Below are 13636 nucleotides of genomic sequence, written 5' to 3' on the forward strand. Positions count from 1 at the left end.
AAGTGGCTTCTCCCCCCCACCACCCTGAAAACTCCCTCCCGGCCAAGGGCCTTACACATGGTAGGCAAGTGCTCTTATTACTGAGCTATATTTCCAGCCCTTTTTAATATTTTGAGACACAGTCTCAGCTGTCCACGCTGGCCTCAAACTTGCAATCCTCCTGCCTCAACCTCCAGAATAGCTGAAATTATAGACCTGAACCACTATGGCTGTTATGGTTTGGAAGTGAGGTGTCCCCCAAAAGCTCACGTGAGACAATGCAAGGTTTGGAAAAGAAATGATTGGGTTATAGCCTTAACCCAATCAGTTAATTTATTCCTAATAGGATTAACTGGGTGGTAATTGAAGGCAGGTGGGGTGTGGCTGAAAGAAGTGGTTCATTGTGGTGTGACTATGGGGCGTATATTTTGTATATGGAAAAGTGCAGACCCCTCTCCCTTTTTTCTGATTGCCATGTGAGTTGCTTCCCTCTGCTGCAATGTTCTTCCACCATGATGTTCAGCCTCACCTCAAGGCCTGAGGAAAATGGAGCCGGCCTTCTATGGACTAAGACCTCTGAAACTGTGAGCCCTCAAATAAACCTTTCCTTCTCTACAGTTGGGTCTTTTAGTCGCAAAAGAGAAAAAGCTGACCAAAACAATGGGCCACAAATAGCAGTTTCTTGAAGATTAATCAGTTTGGAGTGTGAAACTTATCAGTGAACTTTATGCAGTGTTACACTGAAATTCAATGGTGTATTGACTCTTTGCAGGAGTCTTTTATTCCTGTATGACTTTGTGAAACTGAGCTTTAGTTATTTGGAAAATATTGTTTAACTGAATTTTACAGATCTTCCAAATATTGACACATTTCATCATACACACAGACAAAATCACATTCTTATCGCTATGGATTTCAACAGAAAATGCATTCTTCAGTGACTGATACTATTTTACTGGGACTAAGGGGTCATGAAAATACAATAACTACTAGCACATTTCAGAGCCATTGGTTTGATATTTGCTGAAGTGCCATCAATGCAGATGTCAATACAGTGAAAAGGCAAATAATGTCTTATGAAAATAACTTTGACCTTGCAAATCCCTAGAAACGGTCTAGGGGATGCCCAGTGGACTAGAGACCACACTTTTGAGAACAGCCAAGGTAGATAATCCCTTAGAAAGTACAATTAAGAGAAAATAAGAAAAGGTACATTAACATCAGAAATGTATATAATATGAAAATTTTTCTATATACTTAATTTTAAAGATACTCTAGTAACTTAAATTATATTCAATATTCTATTACACACACATGTGTATAGTGTATATATGTGTGTACACACACATATACTTTTATCTACAAAAGGCAATCAAACCAGATAGCTTAGGTTGAAGATTAGGATCCTGCATTCTCTACTTAGTAGCTTAAAACCCTGGGAAATTATACTAAGTTTCCATAGATGTAAAATGAAGAGGATGATGTAACACTCTTCCTCTGTCCCAATATAACCTGGTGATACCGAAAAGCACTAATGTCAAATACTTTATAAAATGTCTGGCATGTTGCGTAAGTGATGGTGGCTGTTATATAATAGAACTTTGCCAATGAATATGAAATGGCTTGATTTTTCTAGGAAAACATAAATTACAAAAACTAAGTGAACGAGAATAATCTACCAACCAGTTTGGAGAACAGCTAAACTTGGTCTCTTTTTGCAATTGTGGTTTCTGTGGAGCCTCCTGTGCCTCTTGTACATACCCTGAACAGATCCCATAGCTACCTGTAACTTCAGTCTAATAACCCAGTCCACCGGGTTATTAGTCCAGTCCCACTCAGTTCAGAGTAGGTAACATCAAGGAATCATGTTAATCCTCCATTATCATCGCTTCTCTAGGGACCCTTAACCGAGGTTGCTACTGCAGGTTCTGGTGGTCTTGGCTTCTCCCATACATGTAGGGAGATTCCACAAGTGGCAGTGCCCATATGCAATCTGTGTTCCAGGATATAAGACATGGGGAAAATCTGGCCCTATCTTAAATTCTGTAGGAAGCACAGTTATGGCCTGCAGCTGTATACCCCATAACTTCTTGCTGTTGGAATACATCATCTCAAGGCAGCTCAGGCTTGGATGCTTTACAACACAGCATCAATAACCTCCAAAAAACTGACTAGTTTTGCCATGACAAACTAAAGGGTACAGCCTGCCTTACAGGTATGTCTATCTTTCCATTTTCTGTCTTTTTTTTTTAAATGTTAAGGTAATTCTAGGAGGTGACTTAGAATCTCAGATTTTTTAATCTTAATTTATTTCTATGTGGTGCTGAGGATTGAACCCAGGGCCTCACACCTGTGAGGCAGGTGTTCTACCACTGAGATATAGCCCCAGCCTCTCTCTCTCCATTTTCTTTAGGGGTTATCAATAAGTCTGCTCCCAACTATACTCCTTATAAGACAGTAAGAAAAGGCAGACAATTGGAGACAGATAAAGTGTCTAGTCTGGTCTTTCATAATTCACTCAAAATAAAGCACTAGGAATATTTAAGTCAAAGAGGAATGGACAGAGCTACCTTTGTATACCTGAACAATCACTGAGTGGAAGTATGGCAAGCTTTTCTTATGTGATTCTGGAGTGAAGAAACAGGACAGACTGATGAAAGTATTAATTTCAAAAAAGAACCATTAAAAACTACAGTTGTCCCAAATTGGAGTAGATAATATTGTGAACTTCCTGCTACTTTACAGCCAAAAGATGCATGACTTGTGATGCTGTGATGTTGGGGGAGGGTCAGAATTCAGGAGATTAGATAGTGACTCCAGTGTCCCTTTAAGTTTTAAAAAAATTCAAAACAGATTGAAAAATAATACAATTATCCAATTCTTCTGAAAGCTTAATTCTGAAGGAAAAACAAAAGTAATAAGAAGAGGTTGTACAGTAGATAGCAAGAGCTGTTTATTTCAGATAGCAGAAGCATGAGCACCTTTATAGGCAATGATAAAAGAAAATACAGAGGCTGATGATGTACTATCTGGCCTGCAGATCAATTTCCCAGTGGTGTGCTGCAAGCACTCAGCCAAGGGCTAAGCACTGGCCATGAACAGCCTCTTCAGTTCATCTCTGCCTACTTTAGAAATGTTATTTGGAATGTGTGCTAAGAGGAGAAAAGTTACCAGGACCTATTTCAGTTAATCCTCAAATCAAAAAATGAATTTCATCCATTCATTTAACATTTGAGCACAATTAAGTGTTAGTACTTTCTTAGGGCTAGAAATACAGCACAGAGGGGCTGGGGTTGTGGTTCAACAGTAGAGCGCCCGCCTAGCATGTGCGAGGCCTGGGTTCAATCCTCAGCACCACATAAAAATAAATAAATAAAAGTATTGCATTCAACTACAACTAAAAAATAAATACTAAAAACAACAACAACAACAAAAAATACAGCACAGAGCCAAAGAGACCAAGTCTGGCCCTCACAGAGGGATAAGGAGGAACCAAGTATATATTATAAGACTACATATATCATAGATAAAAATAAAGCACAATAGGGAGGGTAGGGGGGAATACAGGTTAGTCAGCAAAGACCTCATGCATAAAAGTGACATTTAAGCAGATTTCAAGATGGTAAAGGAGCAAGCCAAAGATGATAAAAAAGAAAAAAGTTTTAAAGAGAGAAACAGAAAAATGCAAAGACCCTATGGTAGAAGCGTGGCCGTTATGTTGAATAAATAGCAATGATGCCATAATATAGCCTAAGAGACACTTCAATTCTAAATGAGGTATTTCTCAATGGTTATTAACATCTGAAGAGAGCAGCATTTTCATCCAATAATGAAGAAAAACTTTCCGTAAAAAAGGTAACATGTAAACTATATAATATACTGCCTAAAAAGGGAAATTAAAAAGTTAATTAGTATTACTTTAAAAAATAGTAGTAATAATAAAAATAAACTAGATCTTCTCTACCAGAAGTGAAATACTAAGTCTGAAACCCTAAATGCCTGCCCCATCCTTTCTGTAGCCCCCAGTATGCTGGGCCACAGCTGATAGCACAGAGCAGAGAGGACCCAGAGCTCCAATTAGAAAGGTCACAGGAACGTCAAGTCCTATCTTATCTTGTTCCATGATTACAATTAATTATTGTGTTCTATATTATGTTGATCTGTAGTGCTAATGCAATGTTAAAGCTCAATGAAAATTAGAATAAGTCAAGTTTGAATAATAAGCAACCCTTTATTTGCTGACTGCCATTACAAAAACTGATTACATTAGCAACAAAAAAGTGTTTTCTTGAGTTGATGTCAGAGGCAGTTACTCCCCAAAATGTTAAGTAAAACAGTGTACAATATCAGTATTAAAATGTTAAATTTTACATTGTCTTTACCACTTTGATCTTCTGAACAATTTAATTGAGCAAAATAAGGTAAAAGATTACATGTTTATTTCATCTTCAGGAATGTAAAGGTCTAATTATTCAAACAGTTTTTATTATAAAACTAAACTCTGAAGGTGTCTACAGAGTTGGCTTTTTTTAAATGTTTTTCTTTAAATCAGTAGTCTAACAAGGATTAGAAAAGACAAAACTCTGTTCAGTGTTTCTGACAAAGTAGAAAGGGTGAAAACATAAATAAGGCTTTAATTTGGCAAAATATAATACAATGCCTTCTGTTATCCTCAAACGAATGGTTTCCCAGTCACTTCACTCTGTAAAAGATCAAAAAGAAATTCATTTTAAAACAAAGCAACGAAAGGCAATCTGAATACATTCATTGTATATGAATTCCATTTGATCTAGCTCAGCCCTTTTAAGTAGGCTCAAAGAAATGCACACTAATGATAATCAAAATAAAAGACAAGCCAGTGACACACACGTGTAATTCCAGCAGCTCAGGAGGTTGAGGTAGGAGGATTGCAAGTTCAAAGCCAGCCTCCGCAAAAGTGAGGCGCTAAGCAACTCAGTGAGACCCTTCTAAATAAAATACAAAATAGGGCTGGGGATGTGGCTCAGTGGTCAAGTGCCCTTGAATTCAATCCCCAGTACCCACCCCTCCAAAAAAAGACAATTGTCAGGATTCAGAAGTTTTCAGGTAAAAAAATTAATAATGTAAGCCAAATCCTATTAGAAAATATTTAAAAGAACAACATTGGGAACCATTTTTATTAGCCCTATTCAAGAGAACATAAACCTAAGGCAAGTTAGTAGCAAGGAAAGGAGAGACTGAAATTTACAACTATCCCCGCCTCAAATAAATAATGATAAAGTCTAAAGGCATGGGATAAAAGACAATCTTATAAAAGCACTCCTCAAATAAAACCCTTCCCTTACAACACAAAGGCCTGTTGGCTAACATTGAGCATACTGAATAAACTTTTGGTATTATTAAATGCAAAGAAGGGTTCTATATTAATATTAGATCCAGGTTTAGGATATTACTAACAATGCTTGCAAAAGTGGTTTCTTTGGACTGGACTAGGAGAAGCCATTCTAGAACAGATATAAGAACTAACAGCAAGGAAAGAAGTTGCACATACACTGCGATGAGAGTTTCTTATTTTAAGAATCCCTTGTTAAAGGTGAAGTGAAAAATTGGGGTGCTGACTAGAAGGAAAAATATGATTAAAATAAAACGCTGAGCATGTTTTCAATACTGAACAAAGGGACCATAAAGAGAAAGTAAGGTAGCAGTCATGGGAAAGTGAGACAGACAGAAGAGTTTCCCCATGAAGCCAGGTTGTTTCACAATTTGAAAACGGGAGAATGCAGCAGAAGGGTGACTTCAAGAAACTGAAGAGGTCATTTTACAAGGATGAAAGATGGAAAGGTAGAGTCATTACTTTTGCTAATAGGTTAAAGAATGAGGAAAGTCTTCTGAGAGTTAACTGACTTGACTGAGCATTTTAAAGACAGCATATGCTCGGTTTGGCCATAGGATGAGAAGTCTTTAAAAGTGAGACAGTATGCCTGCCTCAAAAGAAGGATACTTAGTTCATATGTGAATACTCTACCCTAGACAGTGTGACCTGAATCATTTATAAAGCAATAAAACCCAAATAACAAGAACAACAAAACCTGTATATTCACCAGCTAGAACACAAGTCATTTTTAAGTGCTAATCAACTGGAGCTTTCTAAGGTAATATAGACAATAAAAGCTCATTTGGATTTATTTATCCTCAATTAAAATTCTCACTTCAGGTGTTAAAAAATAGATTTCTTAGATCACCCCCAAGACCAACTTCAGTAAAACAGCTTCCAACCTAAAGAATGGAAGTCTAGGGGATGGGGTGGTGGCTCAATGGTAGTGCGCTTGCCTGGTATGTGTGAGGCACTGGGTTTGATTCTCAGCACTGCATATAAACAAATAAATGAATAAAGATCCACCAATAACTAATAATAATAAAAAAAAAAGAATGGAAGTAGGGCTGGGGTTATGACTCAGTGGTAGAGCGCTCGCCTAGCATGTACGAGGCCCTGGCTCTGATCCTCAGCACCACATAAAAATAAATAAATAAAATAAAGGTATTGTGCCCAACTACAAAAAAGAAGGGAAGTCTAATACATGCCTCAGGCATAATAAATTTTGTGTGTTCTTCTTTCATGTAAAAATTAATTAATTGTGATGTCTTGATTCTCAGATCAGCAATCTTACATCAATAAAAATGTTATGGTCACTTCATTTTACCAAGTCATAAACAGAGGGGAAATAAGAAAATATCACCCAAATAGGTCATCTGAACTAAGATCATAAGAAACTAATGAAGCAGTTATAAGCATTATGGCAATACCCATACCCTGATAGCCAAGTGACAAAACAGAGTTTGAAAAAAGGTCAAAGTAGGCAAAAAATAAAAAATTCCCCCCCCCAAGATGAAAGACCTTTAAAATATACACAAGAGGGAAACAAAACTCCAAGAAAAAAAAAAAAAAAAAAACAGGCTGTAATCTGAAACTTCCAAGACAGATAAAGAATGAATATTCCCTTTAGTGAAATGATGAGTTTCCTTTATTTGTGGTAAATACACATCACCCTCCCTTCACTATGTCTGTTATCCTTAAATAGACAGCGGAACTTCAATTCTCCTTACCCAAGGCCTGGTAGTGTTATTTCTCCTTTGTGAGCTGTTGGTTTGCTGACTGTAGCAATTGCTGTAACTGTGTGAGAGTCTGATTTAGACTTATAAACATTTTCTCCTTTTCAGAAGACTCCTGAAAAGAAGATATAAGTGATGAACTCCGACACAAGGAAAAGGAATGTACAACCAAAACCAGAAAATATTTTATTATTGTTTCAAATACAAACATGAAAATCAGCAACAGCCAAAAACTTTGATTGCTAACTATTAGTGCCAACTATTTGGCACCAAAAAAAAAAAAAAAAAAACCTATGCTGCAAAAAATGTTCTCACTTAGCCACCTACAAAGAAATCTGTAATCTATGAATATCAGAAATAAATCCATTTTTTTTTTCAGGAAAAAAAAAAAAGAGCAGAGTCACACAAGTCACAGTTAACATATATTGAATTCTTATTGGATGCCAGGCATTGCTACTCACTATCTTAGATATGTTAAGTATTAACCCATTTATTCCTTCAACAACCTTACAAGATAGAGTTATTATTACAGGGTATTATTTACATTGCCTTTTTTAGATGGGCAACTAAAGCACAGAGTAATGAAACAATATGCCCAAAATTACACATGAAGGTATGAAGTCACAAGGCCAGGATTCACAAGCAGTCGAACTCCAGAAGCTTTACCCTTAAGCATTATACCATTCTCTTTCTCCACACAAACCTTGAAAATTAACATAATATGTCACTAGGCAACAGTAAAAACAAACATCAATCAAAACAGTGCATTTGAGGGTGATATTTTGAAGAAAAGACTTTTAACTAAAAGCAAAATAGCTGTAGAGCACTTGCCTAGCATGCACAAAACCTGGGGTTCAATCCTCAGTTCTGTAATCAAAATAACAACACGAAGAAGAACACAAAATATCCGATGAAAACAGTTTTCTGGTCAGAGACAGATCTTGCAAATATTTAATCTCCACATAGTTTACAAGATATCAGCACAGAGATTTTAGGTTAAAGAAAATATGTACCGTTTCTGAGGAAACTTCACTATTCTCTATAACAATAGTGTCTCCAGCAGCTTTTACTATTTTGGACTGGATAAGATCCAGTGACTGTTGGGCCTGCAAGGAAACCAATATAGTAGTCAATAAATAAATTTATGCAAAATGAGTGATTCTGTTACATACTTTATACAACATTAAACCTCCTCTCAAGCCAAGGGCAGTGACACATGCCTGTGATCCCAGGGGTCCAGGAGGTTCAGACAGGAGGATCAAGAGTTCAAAGCCTGCCTCAGCAATGACAAGGTGCTAAGCAACTCAGTGAGACCCTGTCTCTATATAAAATACAAAACAGAGCTGGGGATGTGGCCCAGGGGTGGAGTGCCCCTGAGTTCAATCCTGGATACCACCAAAAAAAAAAAAAAAAACCACTCCTCTCAAGACAATGTAGAATTTTGGCATCAAAATGAAAATAGCTACATTCTCCCACCAGATTATAAGAACACATGCTCACTGTTTCAAAAAGTTCAAATCCAGAAACTGCTTGAAGAAATTAAAAATAGAAAGAAAGATGACAGATACTTAGGTTAGAATCAGATTTGGGGTCAGTCAATTCTAGTCGACTTTTTGTACAGCTCCCATCTGAAAATGTTTTAAATCTTTAAACATTTTTTAAAAAGAAACAAAGAACATCTGAGAAACCACATATGGTCCACACATCCTACAATATTCTGACTCCTAATCTAGATCCCTCTCTGTGCATAATCTGTGCTTACAGGAAAACTGGCAGAAATTTTAATATAAATGAATTTTAACATACATACTGTTTTACTTTTCTGTTTTACAAAGTGTTTTATTAACATTTTTCAGTCTATATATATATATATATATATATATATATATATGCATTTTCAATTGAGTGTTGCACAGAAATACATTATCTATTATGTAAATCAAGACAGGTAACTGATAAAACTATCACTGCCATTTTAGCCATCAAAAACAACATGGCCTATCCAAATCTTTGAGCATCTGTTTAATATCTTTAAAGTACTTTCTAAGAAACTATGCTGCTAGATTAAAATGTTAATTTTGATTAAGGGGTCAAAAATTAGAACACCACATCAAAAAAATCCACAGCTCAACCCTGACAGTGTACTCTAAAACTCTCTAAATTCACATTTTTTCCTACATTAAAATAATGTGAAGCAATTCTGGATTCCTAAACTTTTATAACAATAATTACAAGCTATAAGCATATAGAACCATCAAAAATATTCCTTTCCTACTTTAAAAGGTAATATTTTTAAAAATAAAATATTTATAAAAAAATCTATTAGAATATCAAATATTTAAATGTTTGACAGTATATAATACTGGTGAGGGTATAAGGCAACAAGAACTTGCAGGGAGGAATATAAATCACTGTAGGATTGGGGGGTATCAATTTATAGTAATTATCAAAATTTAAGCTGAGTGTGGCAGAGCACACCTGTAATCCCAGTGACTTAAGAGGTTGAGGCAAAATTATCACAAGTTTAAATTGCCTTAGCAATTTAGGGAGACCCCCATCTCAAAATATAAAAGTAAGAAGTCTGGAGATATAGCTTAGTGGTAGGACATTCCTGGTTCAAACCCCAATTCTGGAAGGGCGGGAGTTAAAGATGTGCATACCCCTTGATGTTGCAGTTCCAAGAAAGTGACCTACTTGCTTTGTTAATGACTGTATCTCCCAGAAACACTACCACAGTTTTAAAGCACATATGAACTTTACTATTAAAAGTGTCTCATGATGGGCGCTGTGGCACAAGCCTATAAACCAGCAATTTAGGAGACTGAGGCAGGAGGATCCCCAAAATTTGAGGCCAGACAGCAAGTTAACATAGCCTGATCTCAAAATTAAAAAGGGCTGCAGATGTAGGGAGGTAGTTGAGTGTTGTAAAGCACTCCTGGGTTCAGCCCTCAGTACGTACGTACGTACACACACACACACACACGTCAGAAATACAAATAAACAGTAAATCTAATAAATAAAATATGCAACCCTAAAAAATCATCCATTTATTATGAGATTAAGAAATACGTATTTGTACAAAGAAATAAATGAAAGCAATTTCTGAAACAACAGAAATATAGACATCTTTCAGTTTTACCCATAAAGATCAACAGATGTGTACTTTGTAAATGACTACACATGTGAAGTCCCAATTTAAAAAATGAATGTAATCTGATTTTATAATTAAATTTAAATTTTTACTGTTTCATAATTATAAAATGTGATGAAATGAACTGAATTAAAAATAATGGAAAATAAGTCAAAACTATAAAAAGAGCCAGCTTCAATTTATAAGGATACAAAAGAAAAAGTCCAAAATTAACTGCGCTTTCTTAAGATACAAGGCACAACACAGGCTCACAATATTGTGTCTCCATGTCAAGCAGTCTTACCTTATGTAAATCACCAGCTACCTTCTGTCTTTCACTTTGTTCAGTTTTAAGTTTTATGACTGTTTCATTTAACTGGGTCTTCAACTGTAAAAAAACATAAATAAATAAAGGAACACCACAATTAACTTAATTTGCACGCTTCTTTGATTATACCGATACCTCTAGGACTTCAGAAAGAGTATGAAAGAACACGATCACTAACAGTTATTATGCACAGTGGATTAGCCAATATGCTACACCAGATGTACAGAAAAGCTAAGCAGTGGAGGTTTCCATCTGTAGAGCTACACGTAAGAAAAACTATAGAAATGAACTAGAATTTGAAATAGAAAACTACAAATGCAAAAAACAAATCAAATTCCTGTAAAGCGCCTTTTAAAGGAGTCACTATTCAAAGTTATTGAAATCATCCCAAATTAAAAGGCAAATAAAAATGTTACCAATTAGTTTTTAAAGGCTTTCTTAATCTACATAGTTCAATTAAAGAGTCAATTGTATGTTATTTTTAAAGACATTGAATAGAAGATTACAAATCCAGTAAAATAAAGAACTTAAATGTTGATCATCCAGAAAAGACTTGACTAAAAAAAGCAATGCAAGATCATACTTCTTAATAACCAACTTTTCAAGTTATAAAAATCTATAAAACTCTAGTGCCAATACAGAATGCCTCTTCCCTGACAATTGTTTGAATAAAATATGAGGGGAATGAACTATGCTGCCCAACAATAACTTTCTTTTTAAACTTAATCAAGTTAACTGTTTTTGTCTTGCACCCATAGGCATAACTGTCCAAACAGTTCTGGAGACTTAAAAAGGGAAAATATAAGATACTGACATTTAAAATTGGAGGGAGAATTACTGGGCAGGTGGGGGGAGCATTCCATTTGGAAATTGTATTTGGGGTACAACTTAAATACCAAAGTAGTGTTTGCGTCTTTAAACTTTGTATTTAATACTTATGTCAGAGAGGTTAATCTTTTGGTCCAAGAACACAAGTATGTACAGGCAAACAAAAATTATTCTACCTTAAAATGTGGCAATAGTTAACCTGAGCAAACCAAGACTAAAATAAGATTTCAAACTCAAGCCTAAGGGGAAAAAAAATGAAAGCAAGTACCACTTGAAATGGTTTTTTGACAGAACTGTAAAGGGGCAAAAAAAAAATGTTACAAAAGAGAACACCAGGCTAAATGGAGATGTAGCTGTAATCCTCTACACTGAATCAGCCACTGAACACTAAAGTTAAAAGGCAAAAATCATTTTACAGCTAATTAGAAATGGTAATTTAAAAAAAAAAAAACTCCCCATTATTATAGGGTAAAGACTTACAACTGTGGTATATCATAATCCTGATAAAACATATGAACAGATCCAGTCTTACACAGCAGTGGGAATGAGTTCAATTAAAATAAAGCATGGGTAAATAAAACAGATATTTTATTTAAAAAATAGGGATGTGTGTGTTGTGAGAAATAATTTCTCATATAGCCCAGCTCAAAAAACTGATTCTCATAAATCACTGTCATAACAGAAGAACAATCACAAATGAATTAAGAAGTTTTAACTTGGTTTATATAGTAGTATTGATGAGAAACTTACTGAAATCTTCCTAAAACATGTTCAGATACTTTAAAAAAAAAAAAATCTAACTCCATACTGTAACAATTTTAAGTCACAGGAAAATAGAATGATTATTGTTTGAAACAAAGTAAGGTGGCCAACTTCATCTAAAAACTAAGCCTGTCAATAACAAGTATAAATTTCTAGAAACTGAAAAATGGGAATGCAGGTAACTATATGTTTTAAGACATTTAGCTAATTGTAGTCATCTGTAAACCTGTATTGTGTAGACTACTATGTGTTAAGTAATTTGTTGATAAGGAATTTTATAATCTTTTGTTATCTGTAGTTTATAGAAAGACTAGTTAAAACAAGAAACTAAGTTTCTGTCCTTGAATAAAGAGCATGTATCTTCTCCCAGATTAGAAAATAAGACGTCCAATTAACTATTGTAGTTAAAGAAGAGAATCTTCGGGCTGGGGTTGTGGCTCAGTAGTACAGCGCTTGCCTAGCATGTGTGAGGCCTTGGGTTTGATCCTCAGCACTACATAAAAATAAATATAAATAAATAAATAACGGTATCATGTTCAACTACAAATAAAAATAATATTAAAAAAATAAGAAGAGAATCTTCAAAACTCGGTCAATCTTTCATTTCTTTATTCACTGAAAATACTGTGGTTGGAGAAATGAGGCTTTATAAAATGAAGGAAACTTTGAAAAAGAGTTGGAAGCCAAACATGCCATTGTTAGGAGCTAAGAAAAGAAGAATCATCTTAGGAATCATCAGAATATAAAGATTATCTTAAACTTACAAAAAATGCCAAGCTAAAGATGGTTAGCAAAGAATAAGTTTGGATGGTTTCTCCACATGTCAATACAAGTGTTTTCAGAGCCTCCTTGATACCCAGTGGAGAACAAGCTTCTTACCAAATTTAGCTCTTCATTCTGTCTTACTGCTTCAGAATATGAATCATCAAGTTTTTTCTGCAATTCAGTCAACAGATCTTTCAGCTGCAATGAAGTTTAGAGTTTAAGATTGATCTCCTTATGATATCCCATGTTTTGTATACTACTCGGAAGCTCTTCCACCAAAAACTCATACTGAAATATTTTATCACTCTGTTATAAGCTTAATTTGAATTGAGAAGCAAGGTTGAAAAAATTCTGTTTAAAGTACCTCTCTGACTTCTGTAACATAGGTAGATCGTTCAATTTCTGCCTTCTCTAGTTCCATTTCCAAATGTTCTCGTTCTCTCCTCAGCTAGTAATAAACAAAGAAGGAAAAGTTAACACACTAAAGATTTCCTTTTATGACATTTCCCCATAATGAAAAGTTAGAACTTTTAGGAATATGAAATTACATCAACTCAAACACTGCCTAAGATATTAAGACTATAACTCAATCATTTTTAGATAAAAATTATCTTGAAACATAGATCTTTGGGGCTGGGTCTGTAGATCAGTGGCAGAGTGCTTATATCATACGTGTGAGGCACTAGGTTCAATCCTCAGCACCACATAAAAACAAATGAATATTTAAAAATATTGTGTTCATCTACAACTAAAAA

At 35.0% G+C, this 13636-nt stretch overlaps 1 protein-coding gene across 10 annotated transcripts in view; it reads right to left on the minus strand.

Annotated features, from left to right (window-relative positions):
• Positions 1-4185: 4185 nt before the first annotated feature.
• Positions 4186-13636, minus strand: part of Ktn1 (kinectin 1) — a 112466-nt gene continuing 103015 nt past the window's right edge. For 8 of the 10 annotated variants that reach the window (XM_076850458.2, XM_076850460.2, XM_076850459.2 and 5 more), the window contains 6 exons: positions 13246-13329; positions 12996-13079; positions 10503-10586; positions 8082-8174; positions 7063-7183; positions 4186-4681 (listed from right to left, as the gene is read on the minus strand). In XM_076850458.2, the coding sequence (XP_076706573.2) occupies positions 7079-7183; positions 8082-8174; positions 10503-10586; positions 12996-13079; positions 13246-13329 (450 nt within the window). In that variant the 3' untranslated portion in view covers positions 4186-4681; positions 7063-7078. The remainder of the gene's footprint in view (positions 4682-7062; positions 7184-8081; positions 8175-10502; positions 10587-12995; positions 13080-13245; positions 13330-13636) is intronic. The other 2 variants (XM_076850463.2, XM_076850461.2) reach the window with 1 other exon arrangement.

This window comes from Callospermophilus lateralis, chromosome 3 (assembly GCF_048772815.1).
Source record: "Callospermophilus lateralis isolate mCalLat2 chromosome 3, mCalLat2.hap1, whole genome shotgun sequence".
In the NCBI taxonomy this organism is placed as follows: domain Eukaryota; kingdom Metazoa; phylum Chordata; class Mammalia; order Rodentia; family Sciuridae; genus Callospermophilus; species Callospermophilus lateralis.